Genomic DNA, 22,119 nt, shown 5'->3' on the forward strand with positions numbered 1-22,119 from the left:
TGAATTTGTTGAAATAACTTCTGCTTCTATTCTCTTTTCTTCACCAGGGCATTAGCCTTAACTCTTTCTATGACCAGAAGGAATACATCGGGCGAAGTGTCTATTACTGGAAGAAAGTTTTGCCTATGCTGGAAATTATCAAAAAGAAGAGGAGTATTCCTGAACCTACTGATCCTCTCTTCAAACACTTCCATAGTGTAGACATTCAGGTACAGATTAAGCCAAAGCTTGAAGTAAGAGAAGGGTATATGTCATAAATTTATGTACATCTGGTATTTTTTTCTGCATTGTATGACTTGTACTGTTACTGCTATGAAAGTGTTAATGATGAGATTTGATAGTATCAGTGTCTGATGGGGGGGGCGGGGAGGAGAATCTTCCCTTACAACTTTATTTACAACCTATAAAACTATGATTGGAAGGCAGTAGACGCCCTTAGTACCAGCCTACTTCAAAAAACTTTTTCCCTGATTATAGGAATAAAAAGAAAATAATGGATGTGTCATTGCATTGTCAGGTATGGGTTGTCTTTCACTTTCTTTGTAGGTCTTTCAGGTTTCAGCGTATGAAGAAGAAGCACGTATAGCATTTGCAATGTTGGATGCAGTTGATGGCAAAACTGATGATGCTTTATTAGCATTTGAAGCTATTAACAGTGTGGTTTCATACTGGAATCTTGCCATGGTAATATCAATTGCATTAATCCTAAAATCATTTGCTTTATTCAGTTGTCTTCTGACTGGTCCTAGTTAATCACCATCCTGTTCTTTAGATCTTCCAAAGAAAGGCAGAAGAGATGGAAAATGATACCATGCTGCCAGAAGAACAAGAAGAGCACAAAACCTATCTTCTTAAAAGCAAGCATTATTTAATGAAGATCATTGAGGAAAGCTCCTCAGATATGTCAGTAACTGAGAAAGTAAGTAATTCTTGCCTTAAAAACTTGTTTCAAGAGGTGCTGTGGCTTTAGTTAGTTTCAAAACCAAACTGTTTGCATTTGTTAGTTTTAAGACCAGGCTCTGCATTAAGGCAAGTTGAACCTGTTTCTTTGCTCATGTCAAATAACCTGCTTAACACTAGTGGAGTGATAAACTCTGGGTAACTTTTGCAACCAGTCAGACTATGGCTGGTTCATTCAACCATTCAGACTACTCTGTGGCTAAAAGCTTTAATGTAAACACATGGCTTTTGCCGCTGTCTTTTTGTAGAGGTTAGTAGTTTGAAAAAAACAGAATTAATGTTTGTGTGAATTGGTTATGTTATGTTAATTATGTTAATTTTTCACATTTTTTACGTTACGCTCTAAAGCAGGTTTAGAGCTTTGCTGAAAAGAGTATTTTTGTAATGAAAGCCTTAAAATTGCTCAACTGGAATTCTGAAGACAGTCTGTCTTGCTCTAAGGGAGAATTGCAATCGTGATTTATGTTTCAAATAATTCTCCAGCTGCCGGTGTCTATTGAAACTGTGAGGGAAATGCTAGATACAGTGATCCAGGAGCTTGGCGAAAATGCTGAGGAGGGAGGTCCTGCCTTCAGAAATGGTCTGTCACGAGCTGTAGACTCAGAGGTGAAACACTCTACTCCATCACCAACTAGGTTCTCTCTTTCACCATCTAAGAGCTACAAGGTAAATTATTATTATTTCAGGGGATAGTTACATTTGAAGAAACTTCACAAGATTAAAATAGCTCTCTTTTTTGTTTTTATTTTCCCTTAGTTTTCTCCTAAAACTCCTCCTCAGTGGGCAGAAGATCACAGATCTATACTTCAAATGATCTGTCAGCAAGTGGAAGCTTTAAAGGTAAACAATTTTGTCACTATATTCAGTGAAGAACACTTTGAGTGATTATAAGGATTTAGTGATAATAGCATGGGCTAACTTACAGTTCGTGGACTACTACTTAAATCAGTGAAATTATCTTCTATAAACATCTGCCTAAATTGAGTGCAAGAATAAATCTTTTTGCTTGAAAACTCTTACCTGGGACTTGGGCAGGGGTGCAGAGAGTTGTTCTTTCATCAGCTTGGTTCTCTTCCAGTTGGGTCTGGTGTTTTTATTTCTGGATTTAGAATGCAATCTCAGTACTTTGTACTGCTGGAGCAGGTCCAGAAAAGGGCAGTGGAGCTGGTGAAGGGTCTGGAGCACAAGTCTGTTGAGGAAGGGCTGAGGGAGATGGGATTGCTCAGTCTGGAGAAGAGAAGGCTCAGGGGGGACCTTACCACTCTATACAGCTGCCTAAAAGGAGGATGGAGAGAGGAGGTGGCTGGTCTTTTTACCCAAGTAACAAGTGACAGGACAAGAGGTAACGGCTTCAAGCCATCAGTCAGTCCTGGGGTAAAGGTTGAACTTGATGGCCCTAAAGGTCTTTACAACCTAGTTGATTCTATGATTCTACTGCATGGGCAGGTTTTGGATGATGCTGGGAGGGGTACCTCTTTTTTTTTTTTTTTTTTTCCCCTTCTTCCCCTGAGCTTGAACATTCTTTTAAGTAGCAAAAGTGTAGGGATCATTCCTTTTGTTTTCTTCTAAAAATCCATATGTAATATATACTTATACCCTTGATTGGCACACTGTCTTGTCAGAATGAAATGCAAGAAATGAAACTTAATAATTCCAACTCAAATGCATCATCTCATCGGTGGCCTGCTGAAAGCTATGGAGCAGATACAATGGCAGAGGGTTATCAGAGACCACAAAATCTTCATGAAGCTCCATTAACAGGTAACTGCTGAATTTCTGTCTAAATGCTTAGCTAAACCAAGTAAGACTTCTAAAAATAATGTAGATTGTTTTAATGATTCAAAATTAAAAACTGATTGCTGGGGAGAGTCCATTTAAAACAACAACATAAAAACCAGGTATGAACTGTTTTCCTGCTGTTCTTTTTTAGTTGCTACCACTGGCCCCTCTGTTTACTACAGCCAGTCACCTGCCTATAACTCTCAGTATCTTCTCAGAACTGCCCCAACCAACGTAACGCCAACAAAGGTGAGAATAGATCTATCCACTTAAGCTATTTCCAGTGATGTGCTGAAAATGACCACTTTTGATTCAGTATGCAGCTGGATGTAATTGCAGTTCCTTAAATAGTGTTTGGTAAACTTGAATTGCTGGGGACAAACCGATCATTTATCTCTGCCTCATTCTGGGGATGTGGAGTTCGGGAGGGAAAGCCAGCACAATATGTCTGTAATGTGTTAGTACATGTCCGCTACAGGGTATGTATGATATCAAGCACTTAATTTCCACACAACTTCCTCCCTCCCTCACAACAAGTTGTATGGCAAAACAGAATGGGGTTTTCGAGGCTTTTCTTGTGGGTTTTTTTTTTTTTTTTACAAGAAAATACCACCCAAAAACCACAACCTACTCACCTTGTGCCCCTTGTTTTCAGATGCCCTTAAAGATTTAAACTAATCAGTTTTAAGTTAAAATTAGCTTAAACTCGTGGAAGCACTGCACTGCTTTAAACAGTATATGCTATGTGGGCTTCAGCACAGTAAGACTTTGTCTTCTATGTTACCATAATGAGCAAAACACTTGGTTTTACTTTTTCTATAGGCTCCTGTCTATGGCATGAACCGACTTGCACCTCAGCAGCATATATATGCTTACCAACAACCGATGCATACACCACCTCTGCAAAACCCTTCTTGTATGTTTTCCCAAGATATATATGGCACACCTCTGCGTTTTGATTCTCCCGCTACTGGACTTATTTCTCCCCGTGTGGGTGATGATTATTACAATTACAGTGTTCCACCAGCAAGCACAAATCCATCATTGCCTAAACCAGGATATTTCACAAAGCCTGTAGAATCAAAAGTGGTAGAAACTCCAAAGTCTAAATTTGGGCAGCCAGGAACAGCAGAAGGATCAAAACCACCTGTGCCGCCACCAGCACAGTTGAGTCAGCCAACAACTTTTAAATTCAACAATAACTTCAAGTCTAATGATGGAGACTTCACCTTTCCTTCTCTTCAGGTTGGAACACCTCCTAGTAATGCAGCTTTTAATAACAGCGACAGCCTCTTAAGTCTCCTGACGTCTGATAAACCTTTACAGGATGATAGATACGTGGAACAAAAACCAGTTAACAATGGCTTAACCAGTCAAAGAAATACCTTCACTTTTGGAAATAAACATACTCCAGGCATCTCTTTTGGAGAGGGCATGGGACAAAATACGCACAAAACCCTGGGGTTTGAGAAGGGTGATACGTTTAATGCTCAAGAACCAAGCAAACTTTTATATATGACTTCAAATTCTGATTTGGCCAATAGAGGTCATGAAACAGAGGGAGGAAGCACCCATGGTGGAGATGAGGATGATGATGGTCCTCATTTTGATCCTGTGGTGCCACTCCCTGACAAGATTGAAGTAAAGACAGGTGAGGAAGATGAAGAAGAATTCTTCTGCAACAGAGGCAAGCTCTTTCGTTTTGATGCAGAAACTAAAGAATGGAAAGAAAGAGGTATTGGCAATGTGAAAATACTGAAACATAAAGTATCTGGCAAATTCCGTCTCTTAATGAGACGGGACCAAGTGCTGAAAATCTGTGCAAATCACTACATAAATACTGATATGAAGTTAACTCCAAATGCTGGATCAGATAAGTCATTTGTATGGCATGCCGTAGATTATGCAGACGAGTTGCCAAAACCAGAACAGCTTGCAATTAGATTTAAAACACCTGAGGAAGCAATGCTTTTCAAAAGTAAGTTTGAGGAGTCTCAGAATATTCTGAAAACCTTGGGATCAAATGTTGACGTATCTGCAACTCAGAGTAGTGGGACAAGAGAAACAACAAATCAGGACATCAAGGAGCCTAGCAGATCCATTTCTGGGACCCCAAACTTTGGATTTCAGTTACCGAAAAATGGGGTGAGCAGTGAATCTGATAACAAAGACAGCCTTACAGCTGCATCAACCGCACTTGGCACTAGCACTTCTTCATTTGGAAAAGAAGCTCTGCATACTTATTCTTCTGGTGGGCTTGAGCAGCATCTCTTGAAGAAGGACCAATGGGAGTGTAAAATATGTTCAGTTCCAAATGATGCAACTGTGAAGAGTTGTGTATCATGTCAAAATCCAAATCCAGATATGTGGGAAACACAAGGCACGCCATTAACTGAGTCTGCTGAAACTGTGAAAGCCAGTGGTAACACTGTGCAGGACACATTTGGATCTGCTTTTGCTAAAAAGGAAGGTCAATGGGACTGCACTGTCCGTTCAGTAAGAAACGAACCCACTGCTTCCAAGGGTATTGCCTGCCAGAATCCAAACAAAACCAGTGCAGCAATATCTGGTCAAGAAACTTCCTCTAAATTTGGCCAAGCAGTTACTCCAAAGGCTGTTCAAAATGACTTGGGTACTGCTTTTGCTAAAAAGGAAGGTCAGTGGGAGTGCTCTGCATGCCTAGTCCAAAATGAAGCAAAAGATGTGAACTGTCATTCTTGTCACAATCCTAACTCTCAAAGTCAGCCAAATGCATCTACTGTTCAGGCATCCCCTGCTCCCAGGTTTGATTCAAGTAAGCCACAGAAAAATGGATTTGAAGGGCTCTTTACTAAAAAAGAGGGGCAATGGGATTGTAGTACGTGCCTTGTAAGGAATGAGGGTTTTTCACCAGCCTGCGTAGCTTGCCAAACACCAAATCCATCTGGTAAGACCGCTGGTGATTCTTCACCAGCTCCTGCTTTTGGCATGAAAAGTAAGTTACCTGAACCTGCTGGAGGACAGTTGGGAACAGGCTTTAAGTGTGATTTCTTAGAAAAGGGCTTTAAGTTTGGTCTTGAGCCAAGCAAGACGCCTTCATTTACATTTCAGATTCCTACTGATACTGAAACTAAGCCTGCAAAGGAAGGATTTAGCTTTTCAATGCCAGTGCCTGCAAACGGATTTAAATTTGGGATACAGGAGTCTAATAAAAATACCACTAAGAAAGATGAGCCGTCCAAAGAGTGTACAACTGGCTTCTTAAAAAGCACTGATGAAAAAGACAAAAAGGAACTGCCTTCAGATAGCGGAATTACATTCCAATTTCAAGAAGCAGCAGGCAAGGAGAAAGGTGACTTTGTTTTTGGGCAAAATAGCAGCACTTTTACTTTTGCTGAACTTGCAAAAAATACTCCCAGGGAAGGCTTTCAGTTTGGCAAGAAAGACCCTGACTTTAAAGGCTTCTCAGGCGCAGGTGAAAAGCTGTTTTCTTCACAGGATTCTAAAATGGATCACAAAGCCAACACGTCTGCTGACCTTAGCGAGAAGGATGATGATGTATATAAGACAGAGGACAGTGATGATATCCATTTTGAACCTATAGTTCAAATGCCTGAAAAAGTAGAACCATTTACAGGAGAGGAAGATGAGAAAGTGTTGTATTCCCAAAGAGTCAAGCTGTTCAGGTTTGATCCAGAAACAAGCCAGTGGAAAGAACGTGGGGTGGGCAACCTGAAGATTCTTAAAAATGAAGTTAATGGCAAAGTAAGAATATTAATGCGGCGTGAGCAGGTACTGAAGGTGTGTGCAAATCACTGGATAACAACCACAATGAACTTGAAACAACTGTCTGGCTCAGACAAAGCATGGATGTGGATGGCCAATGACTTCTCTGATGGTGATGCAAAGTTGGAACAGTTGGCAGCAAAATTCAAGACGCCGGAGCAGGCTGAGGAGTTCAAACAGAAGTTTGAAGAATGTCAGAGGCTACTACTAGACATACCACTGCAGACACCCCATAAACTTGTTGATACAGGTAGGACTGCTCAACTTATACAGAAAGCAGAAGAAATGAAGTGTGGCTTAAAAGATCTCAAAACCTTTCTGACAGATGACAAAACTAAACTGTCAGAAGAGGAAAATGTAAACTCTGTTTGTGCCAGCAGTACTTCTGATCTGGTTATAAAGCCGCATGCTGAAAGTACTGGGCCTACTCTGGAGTGGGATAACTATGATTTGCGTGAAGAAGCATTGGATGATAGTGTAAGTAGTTCTGTATATGCATCACCTCTTGCAAGTAGCCCTGTAAGGAAAAATCTGTTTAGATTTGGAGAGTCTACGACAGGTTTTAGTTTCAGCTTTAAATCTGCCTTGAGCCCATCCAAATCTCCTGCCAAACAGAACCAGAGTAGAACATCAGTAGGCACAGATGAAGATTCTGATGTTACTCAAGAAGAAGAGAGAGATGGGCAGTACTTTGAACCTGTGGTACCTCTGCCTGATCTTGTGGAAGTGACCAGTGGTGAGGAAAATGAGCAGGTTGTCTTCAGTCACAGAGCTAAGCTCTACAGGTATGACAAAGATGCTAATCAGTGGAAAGAGAGAGGTATTGGAGATATCAAGATACTACAGAACTACGACAACAAACAAGTACGTATCGTAATGAGAAGGGACCAGGTACTAAAACTCTGTGCCAACCATAGAATAACACCAGATATGAATATACAACAAATGAAAGGATCTGATAGAGCGTGGGTATGGACAGCATGTGACTTTGCAGATGGAGAAAGGAAAGTAGAACTTCTAGCTGTCCGATTCAAGCTGCAAGATGTTGCAGACTCATTTAAGCAAATTTTTGATGAAGCAAAGCATGCCCAAGAGAGAGAGACACTGATAACCCCTCTTTCTTCTCGTGCAAATACGCCAAAGGAATCTCCCTGTGGTAAAAATGCTGTAGCTGTCTTGGAAGAAACTACCAGAGAAAGAACTGACCTCAGCCACGGTGATGATACTTCTGATGTAACTGTAGAGGTTGCAGAGGTGTCCAGCACTTCAGAGACACCAACAAAAACAGTGGTTTCTCCTCCGAAGTTTGTATTTGGATCTGAATCTGTCAAGAGCATTTTTAGTAACGAAAAATCAAAGACATTCACATTTGGAAATACTTCAGCTACTGGTTCTCTCTTTGGCTTCAGCTTTACTCCTCCAAAAAAGAGTGAAAACCATATTCCAGTGGCTCAGAACACAGCACAGAAAGAACTGGAAGTTTCTGAACCAGCAAAAAGCTCTAGTGCTCCTCAGAAGCCTCTAGACAGCAAGGTAGAAAACTTGCCTACTTCAACACAAGATGGACCCTCAAACTTCTCATTTAGAATTATGGAAAAAGGTGAGTGTCAATTGAACTAGTAATGTATCAACCATGCAACTTACAAAGCAGTCATCTCTGTGCTATTCTTTACTCTTTGTTGTCTTAATGTGTAGTTCTGTGCAGTTGTAATGCGGATACTTGCTTCTTCACAAGTTCTCGAGTTTCAACTAAAAGAGTGAATTTCAATTCATAATTATTTTCCTGTAAAAATCAAAGTGTGATGCAAGATGGGGTATTATTGATCAGTGAGAAAGGGGGTTTCAAATAGGAGCTATAACTTTGAAGTGCCGTACCTGAATGTCAGGCTTAAATGTTTAAAGAAAAAGCTGTGGATTCACTTTTTGAGACTTAAATAGGTAGTTGTATTGGTATTGTATGTACCTGGGCCTTTGCTCTGAGTGGCGAAGTGTGAGAACAGCAAATGTATGCTTCAGCTGAACTTTGAATTATCCCCATGGTTGAACAGATGGGTATTCTAAAAATACTTTTTCTACATATGTTTAAAGTCTTAATTATTGGCCTCTGTAATTTCAGATGTGTAGCTTAAATAACACCAGATGTTAGCCTCTTTCCTTAGCCTGAGAAGAGATCATGTGATTACACCCTCAATTACATAGTTTTTGACACTGCCTGAAAAAGATGCACTTGCAGAAGTTGTGGCTGCAACATGATCACTATAAAGTGATGACCTGTCTTTGTGACAAGAATGGGATTTACTACTATTTTAATGGTAGAGTACTTTTCTTCGAAGGCTTCATGTACTGCTTCCCATCAGTGCAAGGCTGTTTAAGCAGATGATAAGTTTTTAATTTGCATACTAGTCTCAATTATCAAGACATACTGTCATTAACTAAAGAATAATAAAATGACATGGCAGAAGATAGCTGCAGTCTATTTATATGGGTTGGATAAGCTTGTATTGAATTAGCAGATGAAAGTTCCTGCTGTGTAATACAACTATGGAGTGCTTCCAGAACTTGGATAAGTCTGTTTTACCCATTTAAAATTCCAGGTAAACACTTATACCCAAACGATTTATTTTTTTAGGATTTAATTTTAGCCTTTTTAAATCTAATCCAATGGCCTTTTGGACAAGCACACCTTCTTTGCAACCTGATAGTAAAGGTATTTATGTACTGCATTGAATGTGTGACACTGAATGTGTGATCAGAACATTTGAGCAGGCATGGACAGTAACCCAACTGTGGCAAAGCAGTTGGTTTGGTAATCCTTGTAATTAACGTGCATGCTGAAGAAGAGTACTTAAAACTGTTTGACTACTGTGTTTGTCCTGTTGGAGAATGTCTCTAGCCCTTGGTATGAGCTAGCACAATGGATGGCCCTGTTTAAGCTTCTAGCTTCTGCTTGCCTTATATTCTTGCACTTCTCTGGCACAGTTTTACTGAACATGCACATTGGATCTCTCAAATTCCCCTTTTCTAAAGAAATTAAATTCTCCTGTTATTTTTAGAGAACGCATCTCTTAGTGCCTGAAGTTTTCCACTTCCGTGAGAGATGCTTGAAGATCTCAAGACAGGTTGTACAGTAGTATGCTTGAATGTATTTACCCTCTCTGTTGGAAATACTTAATTCAGTTTCCAGATAATCAGTGTTAACTACTGCACTTCTGAAAAAAAGGAGCATGTAGACAGGAGAAAGGCAGTAGCTAAAGAGTTGGATATATATATATAGATAGATATAGATATAGATATATACTACTTGTAGAATTTGAAGTGCACCTTAGCTGACCAGAACTCTTGCTGAGTAACCAGTTTGCTTATATTCAGAATCTGTAACCAAAACTTAACAGCTTGTAGTTTGATTGGTTTCTAACCGTGCTTATTGGAAGTATGCTTGCTGTAAGCACGCTTAACTTACACAGTTCAACTGTATCTTAATTTTAAAAAGCAAATTTTTATTGCAGTCTGCACACGAGACAGTCTTTTGTGTCTTACATTGTTCAAAATATCAAAATGTCATTCCAAACACCGTTTTCCCAAAATGGTATTTCTGGAGGCGCTGTTCTTACCTAAACACTGAACACCTGTATATATGATCTAAAGTCAACTGTTCTGTGTTTTAGGCATCCCTGTGCATGGAGTTTATTAACAATTAGGTTTAAATTTTTCGTCATTCAGTGTCCATAGTGTGAAGTGATTAAGCATTTTGTGCCAATGCATATGTGCAAGAACTGCTGCTGCCTCAAATTGATCCTGTTTGTACACTTGGGGTGTGTGAGGGTGTGTATGTGTGTGTTTACAAAACCCCAAATGGACCTTGCTAGTACTTCAGACTGTTCTTCACTTTTACTTTTCTGCTACCTAGGATAGGATTATATACTTGGTGGTTATATACGGTTGATAATTGTCTTCAGTGTAGCTTTTTGATGGCTTTGTGTTGAGCTTTGGCTTAATAACATACGACTGAGAAGTCTAATCAGTGTAAATATAATCTGAGGCTTTCTCATGGGGGATGTCTTTCAGGGAGCAGCTTCTAAGTTGTGCTAGAGCAGCATTCAAAAGAAATAGAACCTCGCAGTAGTTCTGTACCTCCATGCAGAAGTACTTAAGTTTTTCTCAGGTCAGGTCATGAGCTTTTTGCAAGCGCTTTATGAGTGAAGCAAAGTTGACAATTGCATGTTACTGTATCGGTTACATGCATAAAGATTTAAACTGATGCTTTTTATATCCAGAAGAAAGGAAAAAAAAAAAATCAGTATTGTGACTAGCTGGATATTTAGGCCTACCTGGTATTAATGTTAGTTGAAACAAAAGCAAAAATACAGTTCAGCAGTGAAAAGAACTGTTGTGCATGACATTGTTCTTTATTTTGTGCCTTCCATATACTAACAATGCTTTGTGTGGAATTTTTTCCCCCAAGTAGTAAGTACTATTATCACAAAACCAAAAGTCTTTTAAGAATGTGTTGTATGTATGCATGGCTCTTGGTTTTCATGGCTGCCTGTGAAAATACATTTAAGCTGTTTGCAGCATTTTTGAATAAGGAAAGTTAAGTTTCTTGTGCGGAGGGTGAGTAGACATTGAGTTAACTGAACCAGTGAGCATCTTGGTCAGTCTTCCTATTCTGAGGGCAAATACATGTTGTAATTTTAATCTTTATTGTTGAAGCCTTTTGAGTGGATGTTTGGAACACTAGAATCTTAATCCAGTGGTGTTTGGTAGACCATCTTCATGGAGAACTTTACCTATGGATTAAGATGAAGCGACGTTATAATGTATTTGTCTTATTCAGCTACTTTGCACAAAGGCTACTGAAAGAGACTGCGTGATAGTTCTTTGGGAATGATGTCTGTTGAATATGATGAACTGTATCATCTGTTGCCAGGTTCTTCTAGCTAGCTTTGTACTGCTCAGATTAAAGGAAGCTCACACTTGTACCATCTGCCTGACTGACTCTGGAAGAATCTTTTTGTTGTTGAAGATAGATTTCTTTTTTTTTTTTTTTTTTTTAATTCTCTGATCTTAAGGAAAACTTTCTTTGTTGTAACATTTAATGGCTGTAAAACTAAATACTGCACACTTAGACCTCTGTGGTGAACGTGGTGCAAATTTACTCAGTCCAGCTGAGACCACTTGCTCAGCTAATCTGAGAGAATAAACCATATGTTAGTATGCAGGATACCTGTGTATCTTCATGACACAGTTTGAGCTACACTGGTACTTAATCATTAACTTGAAATCAAAGGGAAAGTCAAATGGGGCAAAAAGGTCGTGGAGAGAGCACTGCGGGGGGGGGGGGGGGGGGAATGTCTTAAAATTTAACTAGTACTTTGGATTTTGCTCTTATTCCACTATTCTCTAAATACTCTTAATCTACTGGAAAATTCCAGTGGTGAAAACTGCTTTTAAAAACCAGTTTTATTTTAGTGTGTCAGTTGTGTCAGAGGATCAAAGGGCATGCCTATAAACATTGCAGTTCTCTTTTGTCCTGGTATCCTCTTGCAATGATGAATACTGAATTGCACGAGCAGGAAGATTGGTGTTCCTCAGGAAGTAAGAAGTGGTCTGGTTCATAGCTGAAGATTTAGGTTTCCACTGGCTACTTTGTGCCACAGAATTACCAAGTATTTTCTAATGAAATGAACAGTGAGCTTTTGAGAGCGTGCTTCAAATTCTCCTGACTACTTAAACTCAAACCTGGAGAATGTAACACATAGGTTGACTTATTAGAGTAATCCAGCCGTTCTTCGAAAAAGCCAGTGCATGGATATTGATGTGCTTTTATAGGGTAATTCCTATAAATAGTTAGCATTCATGTTTTACACTTTCCCCAGTAACTCTCACTCTCAAAACAACACTAAAACCCTACCCAAATGAGCAAAACCTCAACCAAAGAATACATGAGGCAGTTTGCTCTAGGCTGTGCTTCCAGCTTTAACCTTTGATTATGCACTGTTTCATTTTGGTTTTTGTTTGTTTTGGTTTGGTTTGGTTTTGGGGGGGTGGGGTTGTTTTATTTGTTTGGAGTTTGGTTTTTGGTTTGGGTTTTTTTTTTTCTCTTTTTCAGTACAAGTGGAATGGACAGCTTCATGTTGAAGGAGAGAGGAGAAAAAGCTATAATAAAACTGATAGTGGTATTTTTTCTTGCTAGAAAAGCTAGCTAAATTGGCTGAAAGCAGTATTTTTTGTTGTTCAACCAAGTGGAACTAAAAATTACTTTAACTTTGTAACAATAGTAGTTTCAGCAACAGCTGTTAAGGTAGATGGAGATGAGCTAATAAAAAGCTCAGCTTTCCCATAGTTAATCTGAAACAAGTTCTGTTCAGTATCTGTTTAGTATTTTCTAGAACTTAAAGATTTTTAAGCAGTGCAGTGGACATGTTGCTGTAGACAACTTCACTTTCTTCAGGCCTGAAGTTTGCCTCACTACCTCTAGATAGCACCTCTGTCCCTCTTCTCCATAGGCATATTGCTTGACATGAGGACTTAATCCTTAATATAAAGAAACAGGCTTGTTTCTGTTCTGATATTTGGAATTCCAAAGAATTATATCCAATAGACTAGAATATAATTGTGCATGCAGGTTAGAATTTCTTAACAGGATGCTCTGTCCTAACATCCTGTAACTTTGATTTTTATTTCCTGTGGATCAACAGAATTATATATATATGCTCCAAATGTATTTTTTACTGCCTTAGAATGAATTCAGTTCTGTAATAATGGCAATACAGGGCTAATGTTATTCCCTGTTCTGAAATTGCTCGGTTTTAATGGTTTGTTCTATTTCTGTAAAAAGCTGAGAAGATAACAACATCAGAAGATGATCTTCCATCTGATGAGGTTACAATAGTTTATGAATTAACACCTACCCCTGAACAGAGAGCTCTCGCTGGCTTTCTCAAGCTACCTTCAACATTCTTCTGCTACAAGAATAAGCCTGGATATGTGAGTGATGAAGATGATGGTAAGGAGTGCCAAAGTTGATCTTCATGTTGTCTTTTGGGGGGAAAGGGGGTATTTATAGTGTTTTATGGGCATTGACACTTATATTACCAATGCAGTTGTTTAGGTAAGACTAAATAATTGCATTTGAGCAAGAGGCTTGCTTCTGTAACTATTTTTAGAGACAAGTACAAGGCAGTTTTTATCAAAAAGGAACATGCTCAGGTTCCCTAAATGCTAGACTAATGGCTAATTTTTTTTTTCAAAAGCAAACTCCAAACACTAAAACTGGACAAATTTTATATCAAATCTTACTACATTCAACTAAATTACTTCTGAGTTATTCAGCAGCAAGTATGTTAAATGGAATTTCTGCAGCATTGTATTCAATAGAAAATTGGAGAAGACAAGCCCATGAATACCCAAGCTTGATAGTTTTTAATTTAAAAGATCTTCAGTATTTCTTCCCAATTCTGTTTAGTGGTACCCGTAATAAAATCACTCGAGAAATGTTTTCTGAAAACCTTTGCCATTTATCTGTAACAGTCTAGGCTGAGAAAAGTGTCAGTAGCACACTGAAGCACATATATGCAATATGGGAAATGAAATTTTACTTGTTGACCTGTGGAACTCTTAAAACATAAGTAGGAATTACGCATGCTTGCTAGCCTTATGAATTGGAAGGGCTTAGCAGACTTCTCTGTATTTGAGGATGCAGACTTCTCAGTACTCTGTACTGAGAACTTACACTTGTTTTCTGTATTTAAGATGAAGACTATGAAACAGCTGTTAAGAAACTTAATGGAAGACTTTATCCCAGTGATTCAGGAAAGAAAAAGAAATTGCAAGATCCTGTAAAAGGTATGTCTTAAAACATAAAACCAAAATAAATTTTAAACTCTAAATCCAAAGGATACAGGGCACTGAGATTAATTTTGTTTCCTGCGATAGTTTTTAGAAGCAGTGATGCTGAACTCAAAATACAGCTTTAAGCTCAGTAAGTAAGTTAAGTAAGTCAGTCTTCACTTCCACTGTTTTAAACAGCAGTGCTATTTGAAAAAAACTCTTGGAAGTCATTTCAAGTTGCTCTGGCTATCATGAGGTTATTTTATAGTGTAGGTGTGAAAAAATTATTTTGGTATTTAGCAGCCTTCCCAGCTATTTTTACTCTTTTTATTCACTTTTCACAGGGAAAAGTAAATCCAACAATGAAGGAGAATGCGCTACTACTTGGGAAAAGAAACCAGCTCCTGAGGAGAAGGCTGAAGCAGAAACTCTTGAGGTTCCTTCTACATCTGTGTGTGGCATCAGCAGTGGTACTGAGGATGACAGTCCAGAAGACTTCCAGGCAGAAGTTAAAACTCAAGAAACAAAAGTAAGAACTAAATCTTTATTATTTGTCATTAAACTTGTACAGTTACCTTATCTGCATGCTTGCATAGTTTTCACCTTGTGAGAACTAAAACATCCAGTGGGGGAAAACTGACTCTTGGTTCTGCCTCAAATTTTTGCCAACACTGAAACAGAAGCTGAGATCTAAAGTTCCTTGGGAAGTAAAAGGAGGTACAGCTATTCTCATAAATTATAAACTGCTTTGGGTAGTAAAATCACAGCTAATGTGTGTATAGATAAGGACTAACTAATTTCAGGAAGTCATAGTTGGTTTTTTCTTGGGGGGGGGGGTTGTTGTTGTTTTTTTTGAAAGCATAATACTTCAGAGATACTTCAGTTTTTTGTCACGTTAATGTCCTTGCGTGTTACCTGTAATGGAGAAACTTCAAAAAGCTTATAACAACAATTTTTCTTGGCATTGTTTTGGTTTTTGTGTTTTTTTCCTAAAATGACTGTTAGGTCTCCTGAGAGGTGGCGTGAATACTAGGTTCTTCTAGCTCATTTGCTTATTACTTTACTTTTTTTATTAATCTCAGGAGAATGAGGTTACAAGCTCAAGTGACTTAGTCTGTACCAATGAGGGAGAAGTGCCGACTCCATCAACCAGCGAAGTGACAGTAGTTGTCCAGTCAGCTGCCAACAATGAAGAACCAGATACCACCACAGAAACTGTACATGTATCGCAGACTGGATCAGGAGCCGAGGACACACCTGTAGACTTGTCAACTAAAAAAAGTGATTCAGACTCTCCAGAGTCAACACAAGGTATGGTCAGGGGTATATTCTGTTTGTTTGGGGTTTTTTTGGTAGGCGCCTAACTGTGCTTTTCTGTAGATGAGGCAGAGAAAAACCTTTGACTTTTTCCTCTTCTTTGATAGAAAACAGAGTCATCTCATTTGGTTTCGGCAATGCTGCAGGCTTGTCATTTGCAGATCTGGCTTCCAAAAACTCTGGAAACTTTGCTTTTGGCTCAAAAGGTGAGTTAAACTAGTCTCTGAGAAAGTTGCTCAGCTGGACTTTTGTTTCGTACAACACACACTTTGTGCACCAAATTTCTACTGATAATCAGTTATCCACAAGTTTTAGCAAGTTCTTGTCATGAAGGAAAAAAACTCCACGAAGTTTAAAATGCAACTCTCTTAATTGTAGATAAAAATTTCAAATGGGCAAATACAGGAGCAGCTGTGTTTGGAGAGACAGCCTGTAAAGCAGATGAAGATGAAGGTGGTAGTGATGATGAGGTGGTACATAATGATGATATCCACTTTGAACCGATTGTGTCCTTACCAGAGGTAAGGTGACTTCTGGCATATAAACCAACGTTAACATAAGCATGTCTGCTAACACAGCAAGTTTTTTAAATGCTTTGCCTAACTAATTTTTTGCACTGCTTAAGTAGAGCACCTGCTGCTTTAAATCCTAGTATAGCTTAGCCCTGGGGAATTGTCTGGTGCATCAGTTAAAATCTTCTATTTCATTATACCTTGACCATATTCATACACATAACTTGTAAAAGCTAAACCTGATTCATTGTGGCACATTTGAAAACCAAGTTGTACTGTTAATGCCAGTACAACTCAGCTGTGGCTTTGTATCAGTGACTTGTAGATGAAATTCTGAGAAAGCCATGCCTTTAATTAAAAATAAAACTTTTTAAATAAAAGGTTTACTCTGAACTAGGCAAGAGATTTCTAGAATCACTGAGCAATAAGGATGTAGTACAGTTAACCTCACCTGAACTAACTTCATTAGTTTGAAAATAAATTGGTTTTCAAGAAGTAGGAGGACCTTCTGCTTTGAAGGTAGCCTTATAAGCTAGAGTGAGTCTTCACACAGTTCATGTCTTGATTTGGTATTTAACTGTAGTGTTACAATAGCCATTTAAAACTTTTCTGATGTTATATCATCTGGTGAATTTAATTCTAGATTAGTATAATTATTAAGCGAAACAGTGCAAATAAACTATATGCACTGCTGCTTGATTTGAACAGCAAATGTGATGTAGTTTGTAACATGCCTTCAACCTCCTTCAGAACTTGGTATGCCTTCACTCATCTCTGTGTCATATTATGACTTATGTGATCTTTCTTTCTTCCCTTACTTGCTGCTTCTCTTCTTCAGTCTCATTTCTCCCTCCACAAATAGTTGATTGTCTTGTATCTCGCCAGTTCTTTCAAGTGTTCCTTATCTTAAGATGATGTGATAGCTAGATAGTTCTATAAAGTGAGCAGGTACAGCAATCAGGCCTCAGTTTGTTATACTTTGTTGGTGTTTATTCTGTTCAAATGCAAATACCAAGTTCTTCAACAGCATTTGAAAAGTAGTGCCTGGAATGGTAATATATCTTCAGTTCTTGGTTTGCAGGTCATTCAGCAAGCCTGAAGCTTTTCCTTGGCAGAAGCTTGCCAGAACATCTGATAGTGGGTATTTATTTTTCAGGAAAAAAACAAAACAAAAAAAAAAAAAAAAAAACAAATCAAATACACACAGAAAAGAAAACCAACTAAAAAACTAACAAACAAACAAAAAAACACCCCGACTTGCGAAGACAACCCAACAAACGCCCACCAAAATGATATCCAGCTTGGCAAAGTAGTATTGCAGTGCTATAATTAATCTCAAATAGTAGAATTCTTTGAGCTCTTAAATTCAGAAAAGGCTAGGTGTTTATTCATTTTGGTGTGTGATGAATATGGTCTTGGAGGAAGGAACACATTGAGTAATTTTGTATAGTAGTATGTCAAAATCATTGTGTTTGTAATACTGTTTAATACTGTTGGTGACAGCAGCTCTCTGTTTTTTAGGTGGAAGTAAAATCTGGAGAAGAAGATGAAGAAATTCTCTTCAAAGAGAGGGCAAAACTTTACAGATGGGACAGGGATGCTACTCAATGGAAGGAACGTGGTGTTGGGGAGATAAAGATCCTCTTCCATACACAGAAGAAATACTATAGAGTCCTAATGAGAAGAGACCAGGTTCTTAAAGTCTGTGCAAACCATGTCATCACCAAAGAAATGAACTTGGTGCCCTCTGATACATCAAACAATGCTTTAATTTGGACAGCCACAGATTATGCTGGTGAGTTTTTCCAGGTGGTTTTTGGTTTTTCTAAGTGTTCTGTAGCTTCTGTGGTTTTTTGTTTTGTTGTTTTTTGGTTTTTTTTTTTTTTTTTTTTACCTGGAGATTATATAATACAAAAGGTATTTGTTTCCAACTACACTGAACAGAACTAAAGAAACCTGTTCTCTGGTCTATTTTCAGATGGTGAAGTAAAAGTGGAGCAACTTGCAGTCAGATTTAAAAGCCAAGAACTGGCTAATTCTTTCAAGAGGAGGTTTGAAGAATGCCAGCAGAGCTTGTCAGAACTACAGAAGGGACACTTATCTCTGGCAGCAGGACTGTCAAAGGACACTAACCCTGTTGTGTATTTTGAAGTTTCTGCTGACGATGAACCTTTAGGACACATAACTATGGAGCTATTTTCAAATATTGTTCCTCGAACTGCTGAAAACTTCAGGGCCCTGTGCACAGGAGAGAAAGGATTTGGATTCAAGAACTCCAGCTTTCACAGGATAGTCACTGACTTTGTGTGTCAGGTAAGCATGACAGGAAAACTCTTCATTGAGAGAATGAGGTGCATCTTCTTAACAATGGCACTGAAAAATCACTTACACAGCATAGCACGTTCTTGTTGGCAGCATGAATACAGTGTGCAAGATACTCTCATTTGTCCTTTCCCTACAAGGAGATGAGAAAGTGTGAGCAGCACATGCTGCCCTAAGATGAATGCTTTTTACCTGTGTCTGCCAGCTGCCTGATGCTTTAGGTATTACCTAGTGCTGCCTAAGTGCTACTTACTGTGGAAGAAAAAAAAATAGATTTTTCTCTTACAATGGACAGGTGGCCTGTTTCTGAAGAAGAATATGAAGGAAAGTATGGGTTCACCAAACTACCATTCACCCCCTATCCCTGTACAGATAGGACCTTCTGTATGCTCACCTGCTAAGAACACTTACTTTCCGGGCTTCTGTTCCATTTCGAAGTACACTGTGTATTTCAGATAATGTGTACTTTAAAACCGATATTCCAAGTATTTTAGATGCTCAAGCTTCCATCTAAAAGAAGTCTTATAGATCTCATTGTCATGCAATGAAAATCCTGTTCCTTAAAATATTCAAATTTTGCATCCAGAGTATCAGCCTGCAGTGCACCAGAAGCCTCATGTAGATAGTGTTGCTTTTAAACCTCTGTGTCCATTCAGTAGCACTAGTAAGTTCTTCATAAATGCTGAAGGCATAGGAGATTGATTATAGGTCATATAGACCTTTCCTAAGATTCACATCAATAATTCAGTGAGTTTTAATGGCTTGTAACAGGCAGAATGAAACACCTTCCTTACACACTGCACTAATGTTCCTGCATGTCACTACATCCCTGAATCAAGGCTCAACCTGCAAACTCAAAAGTAGACAGTAATACAGGAGTGGCTTGTCACCAGAATTAAGAAATTATCCGGTCTCTTCATGAGGTATCGCCTGTGCCTGAAGTATGCACTTTTATGTCTCTTTTGTTAAACTTTGTGCCTTTCAGATAAGGAAGGCAGCATTGCTCATTTAGGGTTTAAGCTTGTTTCAAGGTATTCTACAACCTGTAAGTTGCAGGCTTTATTTTAAAACCATTAACTGTACTATGGACACCCTGACAAAGTGTGAGCTTTTATCACATGAAATCAGTATATTCTAAGTTTGCTCTGCTTTGCCTGAACTTTCTCCAGGTACTGTGAGAAACTTTTCAATGAGAATTCAAATATACAATAACTTACACTGTCACCTTTTATGCGTATAGCCAAATACTAAGGAGCCAGAAGCTTGCTGACTTGCAGAAAGACAAAAGACATTACTCGCTAGCTGTAGCTGCGTTCCCAAACAAGCAGTCATGTGGCAAAAGCTGCTGCCTGCACAGAAGCAAGAGACTGCTGGTCTTTGGTACCTTAACCTTCTTCAGTTGATCAATCCCATGCCTGCAGGGACTAAGCAAGGAAAGGCCTTCTTCAGTGAGATAAGGGCAGCTCTTAGCTATTTGGACCACCCGATGCAGGAAGCAGGCAGTGGGAAAGACAGGCCTAGAGGAGTGGTCACCCTATGGAGCAGGAAGGTAAAATTGTGTTCAGAATAAACAAGGGATATACTTTCCACTGCTGTTTCCGTCACTATGAACAAAGCCGCTGAACCTGTGAAGCCTTTTAGCTAAGTAAATGTGTACTTGGGAAGACTGAGTTCTTATGAAGCAGAGTCTTTAGGGTTGAAAGGGAATGTAACTGTATTGTTGGCTTATGTTTCAGGACTTTCAGGTTAATGCTGTGCCCCCCCCCCCTTTTTTTTTTCTTAAGGGAGGTGATATAACTAACCATGATGGAACAGGTGGACAGTCAATTTATGGATCAGCATTTGAAGATGAGAATTTCGAAGTGAAACATACTGGTCCTGGATTGTTGTCAATGGCAAATAAGGGCAGGGATACGAATACTTCCCAATTCTTCATAACACTTAAAAAAGCAGAACACTTGGACTTCAAGCATGTGGTGTTTGGGTTTGTCAAAGATGGAATGGATGTTGTGAAAAAGATTGAATCCTTTGGTTCTCCTAAAGGGCTAGTAAATGGAAGAATTGTCATTACAGACTGTGGGCAAATATAGAATTATTGCTTTGAGTATACAGATGTTCTAGCAGTATAAATCAGTATTTAGATGTTAATTGACTAATTATTTCAACTTCTTAAAATGGACACTTCTGATGTATAAATGTAAAATTACAGCTTATAGTTGGGTTTTTTATGTGTTCTAATTGATTTTTTTGCATGTTGAAGTTCAGACACTGGCATATTTCAGGTGTATTTGTGTTAATCCTGACATATTTGTATTAAATGTCAAATTTTAAAAATTAAATCTTAGTCTTGTTAAAAATAAATGTCTTGTCTTCACTTTGGTTTGTTTAAAAAAGAACTTGTGTAGTTTGGCTTCCTGCTCCGATAAATCTGTATTTTGAAAATGACGGTAGGTGCTAATTGCTAGTCAGTAAACTTGAAGGCCTTTGAAATGTAATGCTTACTCTGATGTGTAGAAAGCAAGTGGCGGCTGCTGGCAGGTAAGTGCTAGTTTGTGCTATCTGAAGTCTCGCTAGCGCTTCAGTAGTTGAAAGCTGGAGAATAGTTCTTGAATGCTTTGATCAGTATTTTGCTAGAGAAGCGTGCCTATTTATTTTTTACATAAAATAGGTCTAAATGCCTTAGTAGAGTGAAAAACAGCTACTTGACATTAGGATTTTACCTGAAATGCTGTAGTACAGCAACACTGCTACTTCTGTGATACGTCTCTCCCTGCTCTTTTAATGTTTATTAGCTTCCTTTCCTGGAGCAGAGTTCTGGTAACTGGGCCAGAGCCATTTTCTCTCTTAATAGTTGACTATATATAAATAAGTGCTGGTTTGGGGGTTTTGTTTAACTTCTCTGCAGCTCAGGACTGCCATTATAAAGGTTTTTAACAAGGTAACCAGTCAGCCACCATTATCTGTAAGCTGGAACTGTGTAACTTGTATCAAAGCGGGGTTTTCTGAGAGTAGTGGGAGTAATTCTTTCCCGAAGTTCCTTCAGCAGCATTCGTCTGGGAGACCGAGCCGTTAGAGGAGCTGGCCTTGTGAGGCTGGGGCCTGTCTACAGCCGCTGCTGGGCAGGGCCTGTGCAGCAGAGCGGAGCGCGCCAGGGGCGGGGCGGTGGATCCGGCCGTGCCCGGCCGCTGCGAGGGCTGTCCCGTCCCTCCGTAGAGCCCGGTCCCAACGAGCGGCGGGCGCATGCGCGCTGCCTCCCGCGCGTGCGCCCGCCGGCCTCGGGTTGTGGCGGTTAGTTCGATCGCGGCGGGCGGTGCGACATGGCCGGTCCCGGCCCCTCTGTTGGATGTCTGCGGCGGCTTGGCTCCGCGCGGGTGAGACGGGAGGGCTGAGGGTGCAGCCAAGGGAGGGAAGTGGGAGGAGGAGAGGGAAAGTTGCCCCTTCTCGCCTAGTCCCAGAGGTGCTTGGGGATGGTGGTGTCTGTGTCCCCTCTCTTGGGGTTCGTTGTAAACACATCACATACGTGTAGTAGGGCGTGAGAGCTGAAAATGGGTTTTGAACAAGCTTTAGGAGCTTAGGTATAAAATACGTACTTTCTACTCCTCCTCTTGTTCCCTCCGCTTTGTTTGCGGTACAT

General features: G+C 39.4%; 2 protein-coding genes across 7 annotated transcripts in view; both read left to right on the top strand.

Moving 5' to 3' along the window:
• RGPD4 (RANBP2 like and GRIP domain containing 4) overlaps window positions 1-20,846 on the top strand; it is a 32,451-nt gene extending 11,605 nt beyond the window's left edge. Inside the window, exons 13-29 of one of the 2 annotated variants that reach the window (XM_065677819.1) lie at window positions 48-209; window positions 547-684; window positions 773-919; window positions 1,444-1,626; window positions 1,717-1,800; window positions 2,583-2,721; window positions 2,891-2,988; window positions 3,562-8,104; window positions 13,343-13,510; window positions 14,257-14,349; window positions 14,679-14,863; window positions 15,417-15,645; window positions 15,759-15,857; window positions 16,030-16,172; window positions 17,685-17,958; window positions 18,142-18,476; window positions 20,270-20,846. In XM_065677819.1, coding sequence (XP_065533891.1) covers window positions 48-209; window positions 547-684; window positions 773-919; window positions 1,444-1,626; window positions 1,717-1,800; window positions 2,583-2,721; window positions 2,891-2,988; window positions 3,562-8,104; window positions 13,343-13,510; window positions 14,257-14,349; window positions 14,679-14,863; window positions 15,417-15,645; window positions 15,759-15,857; window positions 16,030-16,172; window positions 17,685-17,958; window positions 18,142-18,476; window positions 20,270-20,575 — 7,326 coding nt within the window. In that variant the 3' untranslated portion in view covers window positions 20,576-20,846. The other variant, XM_065677820.1, reaches the window with a different exon arrangement.
• Window positions 20,847-21,753: 907 nt separating this feature from the next.
• The window catches only part of CCDC138 (coiled-coil domain containing 138), a 37,748-nt gene continuing 37,382 nt past the window's right edge, over window positions 21,754-22,119 (top strand). For 3 of the 5 annotated variants that reach the window (XM_065677821.1, XM_065677822.1, XM_065677823.1), the window contains exon 1: window positions 21,754-21,856. In XM_065677821.1, the coding sequence (XP_065533893.1) occupies window positions 21,803-21,856 (54 nt within the window). In that variant the 5' untranslated portion in view covers window positions 21,754-21,802. The remainder of the gene's footprint in view (window positions 21,857-22,119) is intronic. The other 2 variants (XM_065677825.1, XM_065677824.1) reach the window with 2 other exon arrangements.

Source organism: Lathamus discolor, chromosome 4, assembly GCF_037157495.1.
Source record: "Lathamus discolor isolate bLatDis1 chromosome 4, bLatDis1.hap1, whole genome shotgun sequence".
NCBI lineage: Eukaryota > Metazoa > Chordata > Aves > Psittaciformes > Psittacidae > Lathamus > Lathamus discolor.